At 39.4% G+C, this 27116-nt stretch overlaps 1 protein-coding gene across 1 annotated transcript; it reads left to right on the top strand.

Moving 5' to 3' along the window:
* The first annotated feature begins 431 nt into the window (after window positions 1–431).
* On the top strand, window positions 432–14941 carry prdm1a (PR domain containing 1a, with ZNF domain). Its single transcript, XM_044117334.1, has 7 exons — window positions 432–656; window positions 3314–3646; window positions 5354–5473; window positions 6445–6697; window positions 11179–12206; window positions 12431–12559; window positions 12660–14941. The coding sequence occupies exons 1-7, from the start codon at window positions 630–632 to the stop codon at window positions 13263–13265; spliced, it is 2496 nt and encodes an 831-aa protein (XP_043973269.1). The 5' UTR covers window positions 432–629; the 3' UTR covers window positions 13266–14941.
* Window positions 14942–27116: the final 12175 nt, after the last annotated feature.

Genomic DNA, 27116 nt, shown 5'->3' with positions numbered 1-27116 from the left:
TACCTTAAATTTCATTTTGCAAAAGAAACCAAAGCAGATCAGTTCTGCCCCCTAGAGTGCAATTTTGTGTGTGTGTGTGTTATCTTGTGGAAGAGAGGGACATCCTGTGACGGTGACTCAACACTTCCCTTATACAAGCACAGAAACACGCCAACACACACACACACACACACTAGACACAATCATGCACAAGTATGCGCATACATGTTTACATTTTCCACACATGAATACAACCAATCACACAATAACTTTGTGATTATCATGTAGAAAAATCTTTATTTTAGTTACATTTTTAGCTATGTGTGTGCGTGTTTGCATGTGTATGGCTCATGGCCTCAGGTGAAAGCCGTGTGAGAAGTGCTTTGTGGGTGTGGCTTCAAGTGAGCGAGCAAGAGAGAGAGAGAGAAGGAGAGGGAGAGAGCTTAGTCTGAGAGATGTTGATGTTGTCAGGCATTTAATATCAGGTCTCCAAGTGGATCACACACACTCCTGCCCAAAGAAACTTGAGAGCTCGGTGTGGAGTATTAGCACTCGGAGTGGGAAGGCAGAAGGGGAGAACTACACCTGTCCCGCATAAACTCTCTATCCTCACAGGCAGACTTCCAGAGAGGATCCCAGTGCTCGTCCCTATGTGTGGATGGGACCAAAGTTACACGGTGAGTACAGAGCAGCTCTCAACACCCTCGGCTTCTCTGTCATTTTACTAACAACTGATTTAGAGTGCAACATAGAAAATTGTACAGGGTTTTATCTAACTTTTTGGACTTTTTTGACACTTTGTATACACTTCATGATTTGTACTAAAAGTTGTGAACTCCAAAAACAGACTGTCAATTAAATCTAATTTATTTATTTTTTTTTTAAACTTAACTTTTACTACTTTTAGAGTTACTACAAACTTTAAGATTTGTATTATTACATTAAAATGAGTATTTGGACAAATTTCTTAAACTTCTTTTGTTTTTTTAGCTGGTGCTTTTGGGGTATTTTATAAATCTATTCCTGGGATTATGTTAAAATTTAGGCACTTTTTGCTTACTGTAATACATTTTATTCACTAATTTATGTAAAAACAAGTTTTGTTTTTCCAGTAAAATTTCTAATTTTATAGGCATATTCATTGATAACAAAATAATTTAAGTATTTTCCATTTTTCTGATTAAAGATAATCCATCTCTGCTTGTCAACGTTTAAGTTTGAAATCCCTCTGACTTTGTGCAGGCTCAGCTTTTAAATGTTTTCAGTTGGTCTAAATACACGAGAGATGAATTGTTTCTTAGTTCTTAGTTTCACTATTAGTTTTCGATGCTGCAGCTGTTATGCAAAGGCAGGATTCGCAGTTTTGCTGAAAGCAAAGATATTAAGAGACATTTTAATATGTGATCACTGTTTTGATTTGATTCATTTCAATGGCAAATAAAGCGGACGCTTCTGGTTATGCAAGTTTTCAGCTGCTGTCTGGGAAAAAGAAGGACTTTTCACTGGGAATTTTGTTGTTTTACAAAGCAAATCATGGATACTGTGGCTTTTGCTGGTTTTTAATGTATTTTGGGTATTTGCTCTGTTTGTGTTTAATGTTTAGAGCAACTTAAATTAACTTTAACATGCTTTTTTATGTGACTCTTAAGCCAACAAAGAAAATTATCTGAATCCAGGATGCTTTTGCTTTTTTGTGGCTTTTAATTGAATCTTAATTAAAGCAAACTTAAGTTTTATAATCACTTTTCAATCAGAAACTTGTTTTACTCTTGGGGATCAAAACCCTATTTGCTTTAGCCGAAGTCACTTGGATGTGAAACAATTTTCTTTCTTGTGGCTTCAGATAATTTCACAGAGTGAAATGTGGTCAACAAAGATCTGCTGCTTTCCGCTCTTCAGCGTGGGACAAGCAGCATGTTGTCCCCTGTGTGGATTTCTGCTCCTGTGTGTGTGTGGGATTGTCTTGGGTGGGATCGTGTTTGAAGTTTTGTTTGTGCTGCCGTGGCCCCCCAAATGGAAAAGTTTTTTTGACGCTCCCTTCCTCATCACTTCCCCCTTGTCCATTACCAACAGACATACACACACCCAGACAAGAACACACACGCCGGGATTTGGGATGATTTGCCGGTTCCGCTGCTTTGCCACTCTGCTTCCAATTTTAGACATTCAGACACAGACAGTATTTCCTTCCTCTGTCTTCAATCCATGGGAGATGTGGGTGAACTGGGCGGGGGTGGGGGTGGGGGGGGTCGAAGAGTGCAGAAACATGGGAAATATTTCATTTGCAATATCTGAGTAAATTCAGCATGCTTTCAAGAAATATTCGTTATATAAAGAATAACTGATGAAAAAGAAATGTGACAATTTCTTTGTAAAGTCAGAAAAAGAATGAGTCATAATATAGAGAAGTGAAAAAACAGAAAAATTGCTGATAAAGAAATTTGTTTGAGCCATATTTTGACTGGTCTTGGAAACCGTTAGACAAAGCGACAGTGAAAGTGTTCAAAGTGGAAAATATCAAGCCTGATTTCCAAAATTTATTTTATTTTACTTAATGTGAATGTACAAAAACTAAATAGAACTTGAAAATTAACTAAAAAGTTGTGAGTTGTTTACTGATTTTTTTTTTTGGTTTTTTACTGCATTGTTATTTTATCTTGCTTGAGAGCAGTGGTCATCTAATCTGGTAGTTTTATGGCATAGAGGGATTTAAAAGTGGAATAAGTTTCCTAAAAAAAAATGTCAAACAATCATCAGATTCCAAAAGCAGAGAAAAAGACAAATCTAACAAATCAGGTTATGCAACTGAAACATGAATGAATCGTTTCCCAAATTAGTTACCATTTAGTCGAAACGGCAGACAACACATTTACCGCCTGATCCTTTGTGTGCTTTTGCGCTTGTGTGTGTGCGCGTGCACGTGTGTTTGTGTGTGACTGAGGCATTACTCAAACCCCCCTCTTCCCACTGAGTCACTACATATAATAATCACGGATCTTCCTCTCCCGTCTTTGTCTCTACTCATCACAGTGTTTTATCATCTTTTATTTTGATCTTTGTCTCCTTTTTATTCCTAATCAGTTCTTTCCTCCCACCTCCTTTCATATTCTTATCTTATTTTTTCAACCATTTGCTGTTTTTGTACTTGTCGTATTCTTAGGATTTTTGTTGTATGTTCGGTATTTTTCCGCTTGCCATGGTTGTCTTTCTTTTTCTTTGACTTTGCATTTAATCTCTCTCCTACCTCACTGTTCACTTCCAGATGGAAGTTTTAAGAACTTTTATGAAGAAGAGACGATGAAAGGTATTTTTCTCTCTTTCTCACCCCGTCCAGGCGACCTCTCATAGCTCGGCCATGTTGACCAGTGAGGGGGCGCACACTATGGAGCAGGACGGCACAAACCACAAGATGGCCTCCACAGCTACCAGCATGGGTTCGGACGGAGCAGAGACAATGACCGACACCGACGTGGACATGGACATGGAGATGGAGGAGGCAGACATGACACATTGGGCAGAGGCAGAGTTTGAGGAGAAGTGTACATACATCGTCAAAGACACACCATGGGAGGCGGGGCCAGATGCTGACTTTGCAATGACGACTACAAGAGCAGAGGCATCGCTGCCCAGAAACCTGGTCCTCAAACACCTGGCAGGCACAAAGGAGGTCAGACTCCCACACAGTCACTCACAAAGTCCTTTGCCAGCAGACAGGAAAACTTTCTCCCCCGTCTCAACTTTTCACATGCGTCCAAGCAGAGAAAGCCATCTGTACGTTAACAGGGGCGTGAGTCAGTTGTTGGTCATGAAACGGAAAGCAGGGGGTTGCCGTGTCTACCTTGTAAACACTCACATACACACACAAACACAAAGGAATGTGTGTGAGTTGGATAAAAACTGACGGAAGCAAATTTTACACAAAAACATATTTCTTCAGCTTGAATCTTTCGTTTGAAACTCATATGTCAGCTTAGAAGATTACAGTGATTTAGCCTTGAAGGTTGTGTGTCATACCATAAAGCTCTCACCGCACTGAAGTATTCATGCCAGCAGCCAGGGGGCACTGTACAGCACCTCAACGAACACCTTAGACTTTTAATATCACCTTTTAAGTTTAGTGACTAAGTTGCAGCAAATTAATTAAAACCTTTTGATCTGGAGTTGGAGTAGGACAAGTTACTAACATAATTCATCTTTTAATCTTCCTCAACTCCCAATCAGCCATCATGACCTCCTTCTAACACTCTTGTACTTTGTTAAAATAAAGCATACAAAAACTCACGGCGGCTGGCACCTGAAAATTCACGTTTTTCATTAAAATGTTCATTATATGTAGATTTAAGAAGCTGCATTCATTTTCATCTTAATTTTGCTTCAGAATTTGCGTCAGATTGAAATAAAAGTATATATTTTTTCTTTTCTTTTTAAAGCATCTTTGATGCATTTTGTGTTTTTTTCCAGGGCGTTTACACCAATAAAATGTGTATGACTGCAGGTCAAAAGTTTCCAGCTTTGTCAATTTTGTTACTGTGAGTTTATCAGTGAAACGGTGTGATCGCATAGATTTTCTCATCAGTGGCTTATCAAAAGGGAACTGAGGTAAGAAGGGGAAGGAGAGCAGTGAAGAGGAGTGTATTTTGCTTACGAGTTGATACTCTATCAGCTAATATTTAGTTTGACCAGGAGAGGAAGAAGGAAGCAGGGCTGATGAAAGAAAACTGCGTTTTGCTCTAAGGACATCAGGAAAGACCTACAATGGTTTAACAAGTAAGAAAAGAAAGCTTGTATGCAAACAGCACAAGCTTGAATCTGGTCCTGCGAAGGGAAAAGAGGAAAAGGGGATTTCCCACGTCACCAGGAGAACAAGGGGTTTGGGAAAGACTCATGTTTGCGTGGGTTTAGCTAGAGAGAAAAAAATGTGAGCGCGTGTTTCTCGTCCATCCATAGCTGGAGTCTAGGCAGAACATTTCTTGCAATCCTCCTCTTTCTCTTCTTTATCTCAATTTCTTCTGTGATTCAATCAGCCCATAAAGCCAAAAAAAGGATTTTTTTCGTTTGAGTATCATAGTGTTTGATGTGGCGATTATTGGAGGTGTGACAAGAAAAAGAGATTTGAAAGAGAAAGAGATTTTTTTTTGTTATTCTTCAACCAAACACTCAAGCTCGAAGTCACACGAAGCGTGCTCATATTTCATTAATCACCGCCTCTACTGACAGCTGGTTGATTGGGTGTTTTTGGATCTAAAATAAAGCCTAATGAGCCTTGTCACTGATGGATGTGCACAACAGTTTCCAAAAGCAGACGCAAACTTTGCTGTATCTTGCATACAACATTTTTTTTTACCTGCTTGTGTCTGTGTATGTCACCATGCAGGTGGTCGGAGTGTGTAGCCGGGAGTACATCCCCAAAGGAACCCGGTTCGGTCCCCTGGTGGGCGAGATCTACACGGCCGACAGTGTACCGAAAGACGCAAACCGGAAGTACTTCTGGAGGGTGAGCATGCCGGTTGAAAACACACACATTTCCTCAGAAGCCCGAGAGACCCCTTCCTGTGACGTCTCTCACTTCAAAAGGCAGTCAGTTGAACAGGAAACAGGGGTTTCTGTTTGGTGTGTGTGGGGATGTGATGTCACCTTCACACAAATAACATGCCACACTAAGGTTCCTGTAAATCCACACATACTGGTACATGGTTAAAACACGCTCCATCACTACCGGTAACTGACAATGAGACAACACACGCTCACGAACCACCTACATGGTTGTTCTACCTACACACTCCAAGAATGTGAGTGCGTGCGTGTGCGTGCGTGTGTACGTGTGTGTGTAGTGGGTTTGACTCGCTTGAAAAGAAAAAGTGTAACCACAAGCAGAAACTTAACTCATTAAGGTTCCATTCATGCTCATATCTCACTTTCTCACACACAGCGAGACGCAGAGATAGGGAGAGAATGAAAAAGAAACACAACGGTATGGGGGAGGGCTGTAGGTTAAAAATGACTTGATCCTTCCTTTCCCTTTTCAATATAAAAGAGGATCTCCTCCTCCGTGATAGACTTTCTGTCTGTCTTTTTTTGCCTCGCAGAAGGTGATGAAGACAGAGAGAGATGGTAAGAGGTGATAGATAAAGAGAAAGGGTTAAGAAATGTGGGTTAGATGACATTTATTGCAGATGGACTAATTATGTTTGATTTGTTAATTTGATGCTTTGAACTGAGATAAAACATGTCTTTCTAGACATTTACAATTGTCTCATTTAACGATTTACAGTAGGTTACTTGTTCTTTTGATGACATAATCAATTTCTTGCCTTTGTGCTCCATTTTCTTTTGTTGTTGTTTGATGCAGGGAAATGGTGGTAAATTTTGCAAGTTTAAAAGTAAAACCTTTACTTTATAAAAGAAAGATAAAACTCTTGTTCTTGTGAAATTGATCAAAGCAAATGTTATTTTCTGTCATTCCAGATCTTTGCGGATGGTGAGTTTCACCACTTTGTGGACGGTCTGGATGAGACCCGCTCCAACTGGATGCGGTACGTCAACCCGGCCAAATCGGTGGCAGAGCAGAACCTGGCAGCATGCCAGAACGGCATGGAGATTTACTTCTACACTGTGAAGCCCGTCCCAGCCGGCGCCGAGCTGCTCGTCTGGTACTGTCATGACTTCGCCCGCCGCCTGAGATACCCTCCATCAGGGGAGCTGATGATGCAAAAACTCAGTAAGTTCAACAACTCTTTGTTTGCCATCCTTTCATGAGACATGAGGCTGATGAGAAGTGCTGTGGAAATTTCTTTCAGATTCTTTTGCGCAATAAAATCAGTGGTTTTATTAGAAGCCTAAAGGAGTGACCGGCTTGCATTACAAACATTAAATCAATCGGCGGTGCATGTCCATGTGTCTTGAATGTGTCCTGTCGCCGCTATTAAAGCCTGTTTTTGAGTGTAGCAATGTCTCCTTCCTCTCTTAGCGTTAGTCTGTCATTATCTCTCTCTCTCTCTCTCTGTCTCTCTCTCTCTTAAACACACACACTTACAAAAGTACAAGACCAACATCCTTTCATCTCTGTCAGTGCCATCGCTAAACTCTTGTGTGTGTGCGCGCGTGTGCGTGTGTGTGCCAGTGACAGTGTAATTACACGCAGGGCTGTATGGCCCCTAATGCCATAGTCTTACACACTTAAAGACCCACTTTAATGTAAAAGTTCTCAAACACACACACACACACACGCAGCCTTCCTCGACCTCAATAAACACAGCAGAGACAGAGTGTGTTTGCATTACTCAGTCTACATTGGCAATTTTTATTAGAAAGTGAGCTAAAAGTTTGTTTGTATTCACAAAATGATAAAAATATGATGTACAACAGCTACTTTTAGTCATTATTCTAAGATTTTACCTGACATATCAACAGAAAAATTCACCTCTCACAACCAGATTTGTACCACGGCAGACTCACTGCAGTCATCTACTTTGGCTGAGCTGATCAAAGAGTGAGGGGGCTCAGAGGGAAACAAAGCCTGAGAGCTGGAGTTGAGTGGTTTCCAGGTGTGACTGCAAGCTAATAGCAGTCTTAAGGTGGCAGAGGAACCAGCACACCCAGCCAGAGTGGCTCCACTACCAAGGGAAAAATGCGCATGACCTGGGGACAGAAACAGAAGGGATCCCCTGATCCCCCTCCTCCTTTATCTCAACACATTGTGAACTTACTATATGAGTCGTCTTTAATTAGCCTCATCTGTCATTTGAGCCCCCGCAGGCCTATGCTGACCTGCAGCTGACTTTAAAACGGATTTGTACCTGGATTTTTGTTGACTGCACTTGTCTCAGGGCTTGAGCTTTAAGTTTCAAGGGCTTTCGTTCGTTTTTTTTTCTCTCAACTATCTGAATTTACATTCCTCAAATGAGTAAAGCAATTGTCTGTTACGGTGGCTCATAAGAGGTTAGCTCTACAAGCGAAGTAAGAAATAATGTTACTGACTGACTGAGTAAAACCAAGAAAACCACAGTCTTTCTGACTAAGTAACGTTAGACCGAAACTAAGTTAAAGGGCAAAAGGTAAAAGAGGAGGAAGTTGGCAAGACCTTGTCATTGCAAATACTAAATATGTATAATGTGCAAACCAATAATTAATGCTGGAAGCCTACTGCAATGAATCTTTCATGTTCAAATATCAGCAGCAGGAGGGATTGAAAGTAATTTCAAACAGCATGCATACATTAAGATTATAACCCGCACATGAACATTAGGGTTACAATTTGGGATAGCCACAAACTCAAATATATTCCAGAGGGATTGTTTGTGAAATCCCGACATAATTTTGCAAAGTGGCTGAAAATGACACATTTTTGAAAATGATTTATTTGCTCTGTAAATAAAATCAAGTGCCACAAAAATGCTGTGAGAAGTCACCAAAAAGAAAAATAAATCCTACTAGCATTTAAATTATAAATAAGTTGTACTGAGGTTCAAAGTAGGATTTGGTGATAAAACAATATTCTCAACATATCCTTCATCAGAAGACCAAGAAAAATCCACAACACAAATACAAATCTATCAAGGCAACTTTAACTTTTTGACTGAAAATTCATGGTGGAGAAAGAATCCTGCTATATTATTGACAGATGGATAGAGTTAAATTCAAAGCAATCCTGGAAGAAACTTTTGACAAGGCCACTGGTTACATTTTCAGTAGAACAGCTTAGTAAAAACTTGGACACAAATCCAATTGAGAATCTGTTGCAATACTACAAACACTTGACCTAATTTGAGTAACCTTTTGCAAAGACGAATGGACAACAATGTAAATCTTTACATGTGCAAAACTGGTAGAAACATTCCCCATCTGATTCGTAACTGTTCTGCAAAAATATTGGCTTAGTGGGGAATATCACAAATGTGTTATTCAGCCATAAAAATCTGTATAAAACACATTCAACATCTCCATTCAGATGTTGAATGGAGATTAATACATTTCTATAGTTCATAGTTCTAGTCTTTTCCAGTCTGCAATAGTGCCTTTGCACATATCGATCACGTAGCTCCTCACAAGATGACATTATTATTTGCACAAATTGGGCCTATGGAGGGCACCAGAGAGGGGCACCAGAGTTTCTGGCCAAAATTATTTGACATCCTGTATCACATTCCTAAATGGTGGGAGGAGACAACTGTTGCCTGTATCATTTCTCTTTGCATCGCCTCTTTCCAGTACAGTCATTACAAAACCAGACGTGTGTGTATGTGTGAGCAAAATGACTGAGCATGCATCGCTGTCTCACTCCCTCACTTTCTCTTCTCCCTACTTCTCTTGCTCTTATTGCTGCCGTCATCTTGCATTCTTCAAGTTTTAGCACTCGAGAGCACCTGTCATCCATGTGTGTGTGTGTGTGTCTTCAAAGATACTCAAAGAACAGCCTCTCTTCCCACACTCATGCTGATATAAGGGCGCCATGCCGACACATTTACACCCTGCTTTTCATCTCGAACACATGCAAACTCACACATAGTAGCCTTGTGTGTGCGTTGGCCAATAACCCTGATATATACGTCACTTAAAGAGACCAGAGAGGAGACAGAGGAGGGTTTGGTTGAGCCGCACCTCCGACCCACTCGGCTGACTACTTGAACTTCCTGGCAGAAGGGCCGTGTTGACAGATTGATATCTCCAAGATGGCCGACCTGTTTGTTTTCTGAAAGAGGGATGGAGGAGGAGGAAAAAGAGGAGGAGGAAGGCTAACTGATAACCCCAATGTTTACACACTGCCGTTATTACTGGTGAAAGGGTCACTGGTTGTGTGGTTGGGCGTGTGTGTGACTGGGAAGGTGAATCGTATGGGGAAAGAGAGGTAAATTTCACCAGTGCTGCATTTGGGATTTTCTTTGACAGCCTCCATTACTCTCACACATTTTCTGACAGCCACACACACACACACAGAGTCCCCTCTGGGTGACCTCAAGGTAAAGAGTTACTTGGGCTGTAAAGGAGCTTTAAGATAATGGGTTGCTGTTTTTTAAGGCTCGTCTGTGGCAATTTAGCAGCCGAGATGTGCCACTAACTGACATCCCAGAGCTTTTAGGATGTGTGTTAGGGAGCTCCCCTCCCTAATCCACTCTTTCATCATTGGGAGGCGACTGTAGGTGTGAGTGACTAAAGGGAGGAAGCTCTCTAATTTACCCTTCGACCTCGAAACAATAGCAAATGGCCAGAAAAAGCTGGGGAGTAAGCGCTTGATCAGAAGTGTGTGCAAGTTGTTCAGAAGAGGAAGAGTCAACAAATCAGACAGAGGCCTTTGTCCACAGGCGCCTCCGTGTGTGTGTGTACCTTGTCACATGGGGTGGGGCGTGTTTGTGTGTGCTCTGAGGAGGGCAGGTGGAGGCCAAGCTTTTTCTGAGGATATCTTCAGCAGGAAACCCTCCATCAGTCCTGTCTGTCTGTCTGCCACCATTCTGATTTTATCTTGATTTTATAGGCAAACACACATCGCATGCCCCACACACACACACACACACACACACAAGCCCTGGAGGCAGATGTCATGCCTCACTTCCTGTGGATTGGTCCTTACCTTGCCCCTCACCCTCATTCATCATTTCTGTCAACCTAATTAGTCTACTGAGTTAGTTATGGTGTTTCTTCATTCAATTCAGTTCATCTATATAACTCCAAATCATATCAAATGTCATCTTGAGACACTTTAAAACCTGGTCCAATTCATGTCAGGTTACATAGAATCCAAATAGATTTAGATCAAATCAAAATCAATTTCATTCAGTCATTCAGTCAGATACGTTTTGGAATTTATTCTATGTATTTAGACCTTCTCACTTTAACATTGATGTGTTCAATAATCTCAATGATCCCAGCAAAACATTTTACCATGTGAATGTAAACAGCGAGTTGGGGGCGTGGCCAGCAGCAGCTTATTTAGACTTAAAGTGACAAAAAGCCGTAAAGCAGCTGCTTCTGAAAGGAGCTCAAAATAGGCAGAACTGACCAGACAAAAATCTCAATATCAAAGAATAATTTTGTGTAAAAAAATATAAGGAACATGTTTTGTCTAGCCCATAAATCCATCCTAATCTTTTCAAGGAAATATAACAGATTGCTTTTAAAACACCCTGTTAGATTTAACATATCTTAAATGTGGGCTGCCATGTGGATCTATTTGATGACTAATATTGTCTTGGTTTGTCTTTACAGAGGAGTCGCTCATGGAGGTTAAGCAGCAGCATGTGGACAGAGACGACAGCACAGTTGAAATGTCCAGTATGTCTCCAGTGTCAATGACTCCCAGTCCTCCCAAGAGGGAGCACAGTGTCCTGTCCATTCTCCGTGGCACCAACAGCACCTCGTCCTCCTCAGCTCCCAAGAGGGAGCCCACCCGCCCTCTTCCCACCCGCCCACATTGTGCTGACTACCCCTTTCTCAGACCACGTTTCCCCCTCTCTGAAGACTTGCTCAAACCCAGCCACCCTGGTTACCCCTTAACTCATTCCCCTGGCAAACAGTTATCTGCCACACCAAGCCCTTCTGCAAGAAGCAGCCCAGAAACCAGCCCTCACAGTAGCCCTTCTGGTCCAGCATTATCACCAGCTTCTGTTTACCCTTACCCTGTTTACTCCCCTCCATCTGCCCCACTCCCCACATTCTACCAGGGTCACCAGTACCCCCGTTACCTCCTACCACAATATCCTCTCCCTGGCGGTGGTGTCCCAACTGTAGGAGGGATAATCCCTAGGATCTATTCAGTGTATGGCAGCCTAATGCCCCCTCACCTGCCCCTCCTGCCTTCTGACCCTGCTGCAAGGCGCCTTGTAATACCTGAACCTGTGCACCCCTCCTCAATCTCTGCCCACAGAGACTATTTCCTGCCCGGGCCAAGAAGTGCCTTCTCAACTGCTACTTTGAGAGACAAAGCAGGAGTTCACAGCTCTTATCCAGGGCACCCTAACCCACATGGACCAGCTCACGCTCCCTCCAGCGGCTCCCCAACCGCCGCCACAGCACCTCCCAGCGAGCAGGTGCCAACCAAGCCTACCTCAGCCCATATGGGAAACACTAGTGAACGTCACTTAGATGAAGAGGCTATAAATCTGACCAAAGTGAAGCGTGGTGCAGGGTCAGCAGGATACAAGGCGTTGCCTTACCCTCTGAAGAAGCAGAATGGCAAAATCAAGTATGAGTGCAACGTGTGCAGTAAGACCTTTGGGCAGCTGTCAAACCTGAAGGTAAGACTTGGGATTTGCTCTGTTATTGCTTTTTAACATCATGCCTGCTGATCTGATTTGCTACCTTGTAATCATTCCTGCACTCTGAAAGGCGTGCAGTGTAATCAGCTGGGAGTACAACAGGCTATGGCACTTAAATGAACAAAGAGATGTTTCTACTTTATGATAATCAAAGTTATGACCTGAAGTGACCTAAGCGAAAATGTTTTTTTTTCCCCTCATAGGTTCATCTTCGGGTGCACAGCGGAGAAAGGCCATTCAAATGTCAAACCTGTAGCAAAGGCTTCACTCAACTCGCTCATCTGCAAAAACACTACCTGGTTCACACTGGGGAGAAACCACATGAATGTCAGGTGAGACAAATTGTTCAAGAAGAGCTGATTCCCTAGAAAGTTTATTTGTAATAACTCACAAGCTGCTTCAATTATGTTTTAATGTGATCTCCTGTTTCAGGTTTGTCACAAGCGCTTCAGCAGCACCAGCAACCTGAAGACTCACCTACGCCTACACTCAGGGGAGAAGCCTTATCACTGCAAGCTCTGCCCTGCTAAGTTCACCCAGTTTGTCCACCTCAAGCTGCACAAGCGCTTACACTCCCGCGAACGTCCACATAAATGCCCCCACTGCCACCGCCACTATATCCACCTGGTTAGCCTGCGGCTACACCTAAAGGGCTACTGCCTGGCTGCAACCTCTGGTCCTGCCAGTCCTAATGTCTCAAGTCAAGCTGCCTTGGAAGAGGTGCACCGCGCCAACGAAGAGATTGAGCGCTTTGATGTCAGTGAGCATGCTGAGCGACTGGAGCAGCTGCAGGGGTCAGTGGAGATGGACGCCATGTTGGAGAAACAAGTGTTGGGGATGCTGTGGAGGGAGTCTGACCTTAAGTCCCCCAACTTCCATCCCACTTACAATGGCACTGCCACCGAGCTTCTGTCTGCAGGTTATGGTGCATTCGAGTCCCCGAAAGAGACGTCGGTTATCAAGATCCGCCGCAGCACCCCCATCTCACCAGTTGCTGCTAGCATTACCGTCAAGCAGGAGTCAGAGGATCATGCTTAATAGACTTTTTTATGTGCAAGTCACATGAAAAATTGATTTTGAACTGCATGGTGGACTTGTTGCCAGGAGCAACAGCTGTAAATAAATAATTATCTATTGTCATCCCCATGAACACGCCATGCTTTCAACCTATCAGGGACTCACACACTCAGGGCTGCAAGAGACAATGTCCCATGACTACTTAGTGGTTTTAGCATTTATTACTCCTAGACAATCACCTAAAAAGGATTTTTTTTTTCTTTAATGTAATTAATATAATTCTGTTATCATTTTTCGATGATTTTTTCTTTTTTCGAACATTCTTGTTTTTGATAAATTACTTGTTATATAATCTAACTTATTATGCATTTTATTTTGTGTCTTCAAAAGCAATAAGTGAATGGATTGCTGACTAATAGGGTGAAAACAATTATTTCTGTTGATGTTAATTTGCTTTACCTTGTGTCAATTTCTCTGTAAATAGCCACTCTGTTGTTGCCCTTATTAGTCTCCTCTGTGTCCATTCTTCAGGGCTTATCTATTTAAATACCAAAAATGAAAGTAGCCAGAGGAAAAGTAGAAAACCTTGCCTACTTATGGCACATACAGTAAATTAGTTCATTTCCAAAGAAAAGCGTAATTTCAACCTGTCTGAATCGCTTTCCTGAAGTGTCTATGTCCTTTTCTGATGCATCCTTAATTTAAATGAAACAAAAAAGGGCATTCAGTTTTTGTATATTTTTTCACAACAGTTACCTCAGTGTGGATGTGATGATGTGTGTGTTTGTGTGTTCAAAGAGACAGCTGAAGGTGGGAGTTTTTTATTTATTCCTTTTTTTTTCTACTTGAAGAAGAATAAACCAAACTGAACTGGAGAGCAGATCTTCATGCGGTCCAAAGGAGTGGCATAGCCTGCTTAAAATGTAGCACATAACGGACTCAGGAGGCTGATTAGCCATCATTTCCCGTTCTTACCTTTTGTTTTCTATCTTTATGTTTTTTATTAAATCATGTTAGTACCCAGCAGGGATTTTAAATGTTTTCGGGGAGCTACACTAGATGCTAAAACCCAAAGTTCGTTTGGCTTCAGTTTCCAAAATAATCTAAACAGGGGAAGAAGGACTAAAAGAATGAAAATGCTGAAGAAGGGAAGATGTACGTTGTGTTGATGATGAAGTGTTTGCTCCTTTTTTTTTGTATATATTTTTCATGTTTTTGTTGCTGTTATTTGTTGTTTTATTTTTGAAAAACAGCCCCATCCATCTGCTGCCTTGTTAAGAACACCTAAGCACCTCGGCCCTCTTTTATGCACTGGCCCCCCCCTCCTCCTACTTTACTCCTTCAGTGCCGATGCTTATATAATTTACACTGTGTACAGTATCTGTAAACCTGGTCAAAACTGCATTAAGAACCAGCTTAATGTTACTACAGCAGCTGTGATTTTCTGTAGCAGGTGCACTTCAATAACCTGAAGTTATTTTTACTTTTTCTGTTTCATTATGTTTCAAATGTTCGACCAAAGCTTTCCTCTTTCTCTGGTCAGAGTTAGGAGAATCCCCTAAAATACCTGTCTCTGTTTACATGCTGGTTTACAAAATTATTTATGTGCAAAATGTCAAAAAATGTAAATTATGATATAAATGTCACTGCTCTAATCTAAACTCAAAAGACTCTATGACTCTATTTCTTCTTTTGTTGTTGTTTTTATTTAATTTTTTTATCATGAAAATTAAACACGCAAACAGAAAAAAAACGAAAGTTTATCCTTGGTTTGATATATTCTGCTGTAAAAACTAAACAAAATTTTCACAATATTTACCCTCTAACTTCAAGAACTTATAACCTGATCAATTACTTTTATTTTGAACAGATAAGCAATAAATATTTCCACTGATCCCTAGCATAATGTAATATTTTAATTATTATGACTGAAGTAGACATAACATTATTTTTATTTATTTATTTTTACTTTAATTCATAGACCTACAACTGGACAATAAATTAAAAACTATATATCGCAACAGATGTGACTACTGTCAATAGATATGTCTGATAGAATATTCAATATATAAAATACATAGTTCCAATTTGACGTCACACTTTCAGGAGCTTTCTAGCTGACAGCCATCTTGGCAGGCATCTGTAACTAACTGTAATGACAGTTACTATGGAGTTGCCATGACAACAATAAACAAGCCACATGTTTAGAAATAGCTTGCTTCTTTTTTCCTGTCTGACTTATAAACAATATAAGTACATTCCAAGTATTAAGTCTTAAACTCTTTTTTCCATGCTTTCTTTTTGTTGTTCTCAAAGCCATGTTTCATTTGTACTTTGCTCTTCGGTTGCCAACCAAGATGGCAGTAAATTGAGCAGATCACTTCTGGCTCACACTTGTGGGAATTATGCATAATCACTGAAATCTGATCAAGAGCTGCACAGCATTTTGGGGAATGTAGACAGAGGAAAGTTGCTCAATCTCTTACGACCCAGCTAAGCAAGGTGAGTAGAATCAACTAACTCACTCACATTGTGGTTACCTAGCAATTTGCTGCGCGAGTTACCAGAGTAACCTGCAGTTTGAGGTTTCAGCAACATGCCTCGTAACTGCTTAAAAATAGCAGTGTGGGGGGGAAAACTGGAAGGGCCACCAATTTGGTAGTATTTCTGATATTTACAAGAACTAATAAATAATTATTGATATTGATTGATAAATGTTTATATAATGACATATTTTTCCGTCATATCATCCAGGGAAAGACTTTTCCTTTACATGTCATCCATAGCCGCGCTGAGGTAGCACAATTCCGTTCACTCAATGAAACTTGAAAATGAAGGTATTAATTTCGTGATATGCTCCACAGTCAAGAGAAAAACCGAAATACAACTGGAAAACACTTCTTTCTCGCCCTCTGCATCGATCACGCTACGCATCCTCGTTGCCATAGCAACTGGCAACAATTTTGCACAAGAGCAGAACATTCAGTCTGTTGCAGTAGTATGTTTTTAGTTCTAATGTTTTATTAATAAGAGATCGCTGTTTTTTAAATGTATTCCTGTCTTACCTTTACTTATGAAAGAAGTCCATGCACTGCACAAAAATGTCAGTTCATCTGAAGCCAAGTTTATCTTCAACGTCCCAAACGTTTTTAGTGCGACCTGGTTTTGAATATGAGGTTGATCGCTCACGTTTGGTTTAAAAAAACCATCCGAGTCCACACAGTGCAACAAGTGGAGAATAGAAAGCCAGGAAAGCAGAAAAGGCAGTTTCTAGCAGGACATTCACAAAGCCTGTCTTTATACCACTTCGTTTGAGAAGAGCGGGTATCCTTCTGTTTCGAAACAAACGTTTTAGCTCCGGTGTTGGTCTTTAGTATGTAGTATTACGTCCTGCTTCAATTGAAAATCCACTTTAGAAATCTATTTAAGTGTAGAAATGCAATCATCCATGTTGACGTCGGCAGAGATGACAAAACAATAAATATATTGCTGCACTTCACTTATTTACTGTACTGCTAGCGCTCTGTCACTTATTCTGCAGTTGTGGAGTCACAATGTCTGGGATCATGAGCGCCCCCTGCCATGAGGCAAGAGAACTGCCTGCCTCACCTCGAATCTGTTCTCTGCTGTTTCTTATCGCTCCTCGGCGCACGAAACATGTTACTCGCACAGTTGGTGACAAAAAACACTGTACATCTCATGAATAAGCTAAATTATGGAAAATCAGTTCATATATTAAATGTTTTTTAACCATTTTATTAGCGACGTACAGACAGGAGGAGCATGCTCCCATAGAATGACAGCCAGTGAGGTTCAACTCACTGCTGAGCATTTGAATGAGAAATTGTGAAAATTTAGCTACTTTGAAGATAAAAATAATCAAAATTAGTTAAGCTAAATGAAAAATAAATACTTGATAGTACAAACCACAGGGTAAAATAGCAATATAAATTATTTCATCATTATGTATTATTCTCTGCCTCACCTGCCTCCCCTGACCTCACCACTGGTGAATGAGTTAACTTTCTTGTTGCCTCTCCGGAGGACAAACAAGTTAAAAACAAGGTTTTGTTTTTAATTCAAAATAAGGCTCCTCACTCGTTGCTAACTGGGTAATCAGACAAAAAAAGGCAGTCAAGATCACAAAGTGGGATGAATGGAATTATCAAGACACTGAAGGTGTAGATTTGACAAAATAGAAAGGAAGGATGCCTTCATCTGCTCTTATTGTTTCATATTACATTATTTTACCATTTTGTTAGTGCCATATTTCGTAAAGGAAGAATGGTTTATTGTCTAAAGATTTATGCATAATCATAAATCTTTATAATTTGTTCTTGATCAGTCGTATTGATTATTGTAACGGCGTCTTCACAGGTCTGTCCAACAAATCAATCAAACAGCTACAGCTGATCCAGAATGCTGCTGCTCGTGTTCTCACTAAAACCAGGAAGATAGAACACATAACACCAGTTTTAAAGTCTCTCCACTGGCTCCCTGTAGCTCAAAGAATAGACTTTAAAATACTGTTGTTAGTTTATAAATCACTGAATGGTTTAGCACCACAATACATTAAAGATCTGCTGCTGTTGTATCAACCTTCCAGAACTCTCAGGTCTTCTGGTTCTGGTCTGCTCTGCATCCCCAGAACTAGAACCAAACGAGGAGAAGCGGCATTTAGCATCTATGCACCAAAAATCTGGAACAAATTTCCAGAAAACTGTAAAACAGCTGAAACACTGACTTCCTTTAAATCTCAACTAAAAACCCACTTGTTTAGAGTTGTATTTGAAACGTAATCAATTGCAAATTTATTGATGTTGTTTTTATTGTTGATCCTATGTTGCATTGTATTTCGTGTTTGATTTGATGTAAAGCACTTTGAAATGCCTTGCTGCTGAAAAGTTTGATTTGATTTTGATTTGATCCCAGGGCTACAAGAACAAAATGACTTTATTCTGGTCTTGCAGCCCTGGTTTGGGAGTTATGACTGCTTGTCCTTGACAACATCTGAGCAGGAATCAGATGATGTCTGGTTTAAATGCTTGTGTGGTTTAAATGCTTTAGTAGGAGGGACCTTTGAGGAATTCCCAGCAGTTCTTTATCTGAGTTCTTGTGAAGAATAAATGTCCTGGCAAAAAAGAACTGGTTCTGCATGCCTGAAGCAATAAGGCATGTTTCTTTGCAATACATACATTTTACAGCGGAGAGCTGCTTGTCTACTTTCAAAACTGAAACAGCTTGAAGGCAATGTCAAAGTCACATGCACATAAATTAGACGGTGTCACTTTTATTGTCTTAGGCAGCCTGGGACATGTTCAATCTATGCTCACTGCAGTGTAGTTTTCAGAATTTTAGGTTTTCAGATTAAAAACTTCTAGCCCGAGGTGTCTTCCAACAGTCTAATGGTTGCATAAAGGTGATAACTGGAATATTTCTTACCCCACAGTTGATGATTAGATGTCAACGGTGGGCTTCAGTCAAAAGGAAGGAGTTCTCCGCATTAACGTTTTGGTGGTCTAAACCCTCATGATTCTGACTCTGGCATCTGTTATGGGTATAATTTATCGATTAAATGTCAATTTTTCTTTCAAATCAACCTGCTTTTCTTTAACAAGCAGGAGTAATCTTTAACATCATGGCTATACATCATGTTTCAAGTTCAACATTTCTTTCCAAAATATGTTTTTCCAACAGGAAATTAAATGTTTTAACTCTTAACATCCAAGTATTTTCATAGAGTCGTTGTGAAAAGAGGGGCGGATGTCAGAAAGGATCTCCAGTAGCAGCCGTCCAGTGATTTAAAAAATACTTCTGACTGAAAACTGTTTGACAGTCTCAGTGCAGTCATGACCAGTTAACAGTTCAATTTCCAGACAGCAGAGATAAAATTCAATAGTAAACGAATAACATCATCAGTCATTAATAAGCACAGCAAATCCACCACCTTTGCTTTTGCCACTCCGCTTTAAATGTTTCCCTGACTGAAGGGAATTGAGATGTAGGTGTTGGGGATATGATTCTTTTTCTTCTGGTTTCTCAAAAGTCAGTATAAGCTAATCCTTTACTGGCACACAACTTTCCAAACCAGTGCTGCTGGCATACAGATACTCAGCTTCTGGCCCTCCCTCGCCTAACAGTGACGACTTACAGTCAAATTGTGAGAGAGCAAAAGTGTTGTTAATCTGTATTTTGCCTGGAAGGCAGGGAACAGGAAAAGCAAAGGACAAGACCTTTTGCAAGCCTAAAGGCTCTGGTGCTTCATCTGAAGTGTTGAAATCAGTTCTCGTTGACATAGTCCACTGGAAAAAAATTATGTCATCTTGTTCGCAGGGAGGCGTCCTCCTCCCCTTCTCGACATCAGGCCTGGTCAAGTAATATTGCTGAGACAGCAATGATGATATTTAACTTTAACTAGTTGACTTCCAATATGTTTTTGGTTTTTTTTATCCACAGGCAACATGAATACTTTTGAGGAACTTTTACAACACATCTTGAAGACGTGCATTTGTCAAAATTTTCACAAAATAGTAAAGATTTTGCACTTCTTAAAACATTAAACATGAAACTTTTATTGATTATGTTGTTTTTATGTCAGTTCAAAGGTAGAAGAGAGTGAGGACACTTGAGTAATTTTTTTATTTATGCTATCCTCTATGTAAGCACAAATGATACAGAAGTCAGAACAATTTTCAACCTTTATTTCAGGATGTTTCCTTTCACTTGCAACGGTAAGAATACATCTGTGACTTACAAAAAAAGAAAATTCTTTTTTTTTTTTTATTGTCAAGTTGGCAAAGTTGAGCAAAGCCAGGGAGTAAATTACCCGAGTAGTATTTGGAATTATCCTGAAGGGAATATTAAGCTACAAGGGTGTTATTCATACTATATAAATAAAAATCATGACACAACACTTGAAAAGTATCAAACAGAGTGACAACTGTAACAAACTCCCATGGTTTTCTCAACACCTACATTACATCCCCTCCAGGTTGCAGGGAAAAGTGAAGTGCTGCTCTTTCCCTGCAGTTCCTCCAACCTTTTGAATTTGAGGCAGCTTCTTCAGAACATTTCTTTGTGGGAAATGTCGCATCGTCTTACATAAAAGCAGAAGTTGGTATCTCTTTGGCAGGGCTCGTGTTGATTTTTCTGAGAAATCTCTGGCACACTTTATCACCACAAATGTTACAACCAAGCCAGCGTTGCTCTTAGTTTGCGTATTCCGTTGTGTGTTACATTTTGATCGAGCTACAGTATGCTACTCCTTTATTTTCTCCTTTGATCCATCAACTGTGAGACCTTCCATGGACAAGGGTGCAATTCAAAGTATTTAATTTCCTGTCAAGTTGTAAAAACATCTCAAAGAGGATCAATAGAAATCTAATGCACTTATTTGTGTAACATATTTAAGTGTTTTAATACTTACAAAAATTAATGAAAATATATTTTCACTTTTAGGTTATGGAGATTTTAGAGCAGAATGTCTTTGACATATAAACTCTGTAGGTGTCACTTCATTATTTTGTACACTTAATCTCACATTTACATGTCAACAGAAAGGTTGTTGAATGCAATCTTGATTAAAAAATAGCCCAAAAGGAATCTTTCATCACTCATTTGTGGTATTCTAGTCTATTTGAACATGTAATAGACCCACTGTAGCACCTGCAAAACAGGCCACATAAACATGCAACAAATCCTATTTTAACCCCCAGTATAGAGTAACAAATGTGAAAGCAGCCAGAGAGGAGAAGAGCTAACGTCCTGCGGGATTCTCATTTTACATCGTAACTCTGCCTGGCTTCAACCCGAGAAGAGGTCTAATCACTCAGAATAACTAAGAACACCTGGGTGTGAAAGATGTATTCAATTCAAGCAAAGTTATCAGAGGATTAGAAATGTTAAGTAAAAAAAAAAAAAAAAAGCATTCAAAGATTTAGAGACTTATCAAAACAATATGACAATGATTTTCAAATAAGCTATTCTTTTCTTTGTTGTTACATTCAAACCTTGCAGCTAACAATTTTCTTGCTTTTATCACTGGGCCTGAAGTTAAGCAGTCTCTTTGGTGGAAAGTCGTGAATGTTTATGTCTGTTTCCTTCAAATACTAAGCTTTAAGACTAGAGCAGGAAATGGGAACACAGCTCCTGCTGCCTTTGGGCTGCAGTAACTGTCGTCTGTCTTTTATCCTACCGTACAGGAGATGGAAAACATGGCTTATTTCAGAGCTTCAGCTCATGTTAAATGTAGACATTTACGAACTGGAAGAGAAATGGTTATCCAATTACACGCTTCAACCCTGTCATTTAAAAAAAAATTAACTCTTTGTCACAAATATTTGTTTTGTTCCAATTTGGGTGTTGGGCTTTTAGGAATCTCTTTGTAGATGCATAGTTCACACCCGGTTTAAACGGTTTATCATTAACACAGGCTGTGCTCAAAACAATGCTTTAGCATACAATTAAAATTATAGATCTTTGCTACATTGGTTCTTTTGTCAAGATAAAAGTAAATGTATCATTTATTGCTGTACTGTAGCATTATTTAAAACTATTTTTCCTTTTTAAAAATCCATGTTATGATTTCATACATTAAGGAACAAATTACATATATTTAACAAAATTAGATTTTAGAAAAGACTTTCTACAAAATGAATGTAAAGTACCTGAAGTTTTACTTTTTTTAATTTACACTTTTTTGTATTTCTCAGAGTACGCAGGAAATTTTAACTTGTAAAAAAATGACTCTATTGAATATATATGATGTAACACAAAGGCCCAGTTCTTCAAACACAGAATTCAAAACATCTGATCATCACTCAGGAAATGACCACAAGGACACACAGTGTGACGTACAGTCACAAAAAGTACGAACATGTGGAAAATTCCTGTTAAGTATGGAGGAGGATTTGGGATTCTGTGGGCCTCTCCCCCACAAAGGCAATAGTGTACACATTTTTGAAGTGTATCACATTATAAATACTAAAAATCTCATGACAACGGTTAGCCAATGAAAAATGGGTAATGTTTAACTTTTTCTAACAGAATAGCTAGCCAAAATATCCAGCAAAACTAACACAGAAATATCTCAATGGACTCACATTTAACTTTCTTTCATAGTCTTCTCAGTACAAAGACCTAAATTGCTTGGACAAACCTAAGTAGTGATCTGAAGAGAGGGCCAGCAGTGATGTCCAATGTGTTTTTGTTTACATGGTTAAAACAATCTATATAAAACACACATTTCACTGCCAGGCCTCTGCAGAAACTGATGACAGACCGAGGATCTAACAGTTTTTCACAAAGCATCAGTGAAAATATGGATTTATGTTGAGTATGTAATAAAGAAATAAAATCTGCCTCCAGACTCTAGAAATGATTATGATACAGCTATAAATGCTGCGTTGTTGCAGTTAAAACTACAAAAATGGTCTCAGAATGATGAGTTGATGTTCCACATTCATGCAAATTCCAAGAAGTCGAATTGGCAGCATATTTTGACAGATGAGTTTTTCCTTTGAAACTAATCTGTGTATCAGTCAGCTGTTCAAGATAACTTTTCATCGAGAAGTGATGAAACATATTCCACCTTCACATGGTCCAGGATACCGAGGAGAGTAAAAAATGACTCTGAAAAAGCAGCACGAATCCATTACCTCATCACCCAACTAAAAACACCCGGCGCGCCCCCACCCTTTGACTCAGCATCTTTCACTTTTGCACACTACATCGCTCTTTCCTGTTTGTTCGATCTTATTATTACTATCAGGGAAACTTCTCAACTCACTCGTTGACACGGCGAGTTCCACTACCTCAGCAAGATGGCGTCGGGGTTTCACGGCACTTTTCTGACCGGGGGAGGACATCACCTTCCAGCTCTGGAGGAGGGGGGATATCCCACAGGCCGAGATGCATGTACCGAAACGACAAGTTTGCCTTCCACTTGCCTGAGTCGAGACGAGGTTTGTTTGTACGCTATCCGTTTTTAGAAGATGGTTTGATAAAGTTTCAAATCTAATCTCATCTTGCACAGCCCCCCTTTCAGACAAACAGCTCCATTCCAAAGTGAAACACCCGCAGTTTTGAAGAAAAGAGACGCCCACAATTTATAATTAAAAGGTTACATGAGTACAAAAAGGTCCTGAGAATACTGGTGACATTTAGAGTTAATATAACTCCAGCTGCAGGCATCAAAACATAATGCAATTGTTTCACAAGTGACCCTTTACAGACCCCCAGATTTCGCTTTTACTAAGATGGTAGTGATAGTGAAAATTATACTGCACCATTTCTATCTTTTAAAGACTCTGTGGAAATCTGCTCTGCACAACATGCCTATTTAAAAAATAAATAAATAAACAAAAAATTAAAGAAACCTTGGCTCTCATTTGCAGGGAAAAAAACATTTCTTCTTCCATGAAGCTAATATTCACTTCACCCAACTGTGTGGTTATCTGTTGCCCAGCACCTGCAGAGTACAGGTGGGAGGGGAAGCATATATGAGTGGGAGGTTCACTGAAACGAAACGCTGCATAGCCAGTTGTTGGTATTTGTTGGAAAACGGTGCTGAACAGAAGCTAAACAAGTTCTGATTTTACAAGACTGTTTGATAAAGTTTCAAATCTTATCTCGTTTTACCCGACACTCCATTTCCAAGTAAAACGCCCACTGTGTTGAAGAAAAAGGACGCCCACGACCGAAAGTGGGCCAAGTCCCTCTAATTTCTAACAGACGAGTTTGCTACTGTGAACTGAACTCTGCCTGAAAATGTGAAGCTGTAATGTGACGACTGCCGTTCAATAATTCTTTAAAATAGAGCTTTACTCGGATTCATTTCTTCAATCTTTGTATTTTGTTAAAAATGTTGATGTTCATTTCAAAGTGTGGGAAAACTGGTCCAGATTTGCATTATAGTTGACCATTGAAAATAACTTCATGACAACTGCAGAACACTGATTTTATTGTTCTTTAATCACTCTGTAGCTAATTTGGGGGTATGCTTAGAATCACTTTGTATTTTGAAGATCAATTTGCACCCAAGCTTTAGCTTCCTGTCTGATGCTTTAATATTTCAACACAATGTTGTTTTCTCATAATGCCATGTATTTTGTGAAGCACACCACTCTCTCTTGGAACATAACACCCCGCAACATGATGCTGCCTCCACTCTACTTTAGGTGATCTCAGGCTTCAAGCATCCAACATGGAAAAAGTGTGTATAACTAAGCCAAACAATTTTAGTTTCTTTGGGTCGCAGTATATTTGTTCTAACATGAGGCTCTCTGGAGAAATTTTATGTAATTTTAGTTATTATGTTGCTTTTCGAGCAATGGCTTCTTCATTGCAGCATGACAGTACCTTCTTAAGCTTTTTTTTTTTTTTTTTTTTTTAGTTCTGGGGTTGATATGCAAATGTCATTCAAAAACACATCCATCTCTACTGCACAGAACCAGTGTGCTTCTAGGACAGTATGATGATGCTTCACTTCCCTTCACTTTATTTTTGTCCATAAGGTAATATGAGTTATTTGCTCTAAATCTGTGGTAATATTTGCCTTGCCTTGATTTTTCACGATAGATTAGTGTCTTTCTGAACACATCCAAGTAATTTATAATAACATACAATTTAAGAAAATATTGCAAACAAATTTCTAAAACTTTACCAAAATGTCATATGACATATTCTGCTAGTGGCCACAATCTCAGGAGTATTTTTGCTGAGTCTGCTCTGCTGACTTTTCTACACTGAGTAGTTCCTGTTGAAAGCTATTAATCACTGAGTTTAAAAAAACCCCCAAACCTAACAGGTTGGGTAAAAATATGCATTTTGGTGAAGGAAAAACAAGTGTCCACTGAAAGACTTCTAAAACATAAAACCTGATATTTATTTTGACCTGAATGATGTATTATGGGTTTGTAAAGTTACACAGTCAGTTGGGTTGTTTAGTCTGTCATACTGGAAGCATTTTTCATAGTTATATTTTCACCAAGTTATTCATTCCAAACTAATTATTTAATTACCAGACAAAATATTTAGTTAAGCTAAATATTTTGTCCCAAATTAATTATTTAGTTACCAAATTAAATATTTAACTCCAAACTAAGTATTTAGTTGGAAAGCTAATAAGCTAAGAATTTAGTTTATGAAATGAATATTTAGCTCCAAACTATATCTTTAGTTAACAAGCTAAATATGTACCTTCAGATTAAATATTTACTTAGCAAGCTGCTATCTAAATAGCACACTAAATAACAAATATTTGCTAAGCATGCTAACTAAATATTTAGTTGATCTGTGAACTAAATATTACATTGGTAATTAATTATTCAGTTTGAAACGGTGACATTTTGGTTTGTGATCACGTAGCTGTTCTATTTTCTTTTCCTGTTCTTATTGAGATCTATATTCAGATATTTCCTGCCTGTGATGGAACATTGACAATTTTTTTTTCTATCTTCAGAAATAAATAGCATCCTGTGTCAATTGAACATTTTGTATCCTCTTTCATTTTGAAGTATTAAAGTGCATGCCGTATTGAGAGGCAAATGGTTAGCCAGGGTGGAATCTAAACGATCCTCATAGTCGGGCGCAAATAAACATACCACTGATATTTTTACAGGAAAACGGACACTGGTTTGAATTTCTAAAACAATAAAACGTCCTGAAGTATTCAGGAGTTTTTATTTTGTCAGTTGTGGCCACAAAATATAAACTACTTCCGAAAACTTCATGTCACATATTGTAGGACACAGCATTTTTGACACCTGCATTTTCGTCCTGAGGATACACAATATTGTTGTGTTTTTAGTCACTGGGAGTAGAAGTGAATGTGATCATTTATGATGATATGACAAACCGATGACTGATAATCCCATGACACAATTAGCAAATGCTGCCAAAATAATGAACACTGATAATGTTGATGATACTTGACTGCACATGAAACCTGCAAATCAAAAGTGACATAAAGCTGAATCTTTTTTGATTGAGATCCAAACCATCATGTACTAAGCGTACCTTGAATTTTATTTTCTTCCCAGTAGACCCAGTGTTCCCTTTATACAATGGATTGGGATTGTAAAATGGATACAAGAATAACAAAAAAAAAAAACATATTTCCCCAGTAGCAGCTGTAATGCCAAGCTACTGGACAGGTATTGAGGGACCAAGTTGAAGTGACCTCATCACAACAACCTGTGGATCTATTTTGTTTTATAAAAACTTTTACTTTTCTTCCAACTTTGGGCCTGAAGAAAAGAAGAAAAGTGACTGCTTTTCTGGTGTTGTATTCATGATTCATGTACACACACGCACACACGCACACACACACAAATATTTTCACTCATTCAAACAAACAGTCATGCCTTTAAGAAACACATAAACACACTTGAACCTGTTCCACAAATAAATGAAATTACAACGGAAAACATGTAATGTTTTTCCAATCCCCCCCCAAAAAAACTTGCACTTCAACAGCTAACACAAGAAGAAAAACATTTGTCCTTTTTCATGTCTTGATTTACTGATTAATCATTTGTCTCTCGAGAGATCTAGTCAGTTTTTCTTGACATGTTGCGATTAGCTTCTATCAAAGCAAAACCACAAGCCAAACAAGCCCTTCAGCACCCACGCAGACATATATACAGAGACGCACACACAAAAACATATCCTCCATCTCGCCTAATCGGCGCTCCAGCATGACACTACGAAAGAAACTGAGCGGTATCCCCTGCGGCTGTTTTCCTGTAAGTGCTTTGTATCATGTCATGAAGTCGCTGAGACACAGAAGTGGAAGGTCACTGGTCTGAATGGGTGACTAACCTCGCTTACTTCTCTATCCCTCTAATTTGCTTCCCAGAAATATGTTTTTTT

The sequence above is a fragment of the Gambusia affinis genome, linkage group LG05 (genome assembly GCF_019740435.1).
Source record: "Gambusia affinis linkage group LG05, SWU_Gaff_1.0, whole genome shotgun sequence".
NCBI classification, from domain to species: domain Eukaryota; kingdom Metazoa; phylum Chordata; class Actinopteri; order Cyprinodontiformes; family Poeciliidae; genus Gambusia; species Gambusia affinis.
The sequence above is the reverse complement of the archived record's forward strand: the minus strand, read 5'-3'. Positions and strand labels throughout refer to the sequence as shown.

Excerpts from the sequence above, each read along its gene's own strand:
- prdm1a (XM_044117334.1), top strand. The coding sequence starts at position 630 with ATGTGTGGATGGGACCAAAGTTACACG. Across the intron at positions 5,474-6,444 it reads ACCGGAAGTACTTCTGGAGG|ATCTTTGCGGATGGTGAGTT; the intron begins GTGAGCATGCCG and ends CTGTCATTCCAG. Across the intron at positions 12,560-12,659 it reads AGAAACCACATGAATGTCAG|GTTTGTCACAAGCGCTTCAG; the intron begins GTGAGACAAATT and ends CTCCTGTTTCAG.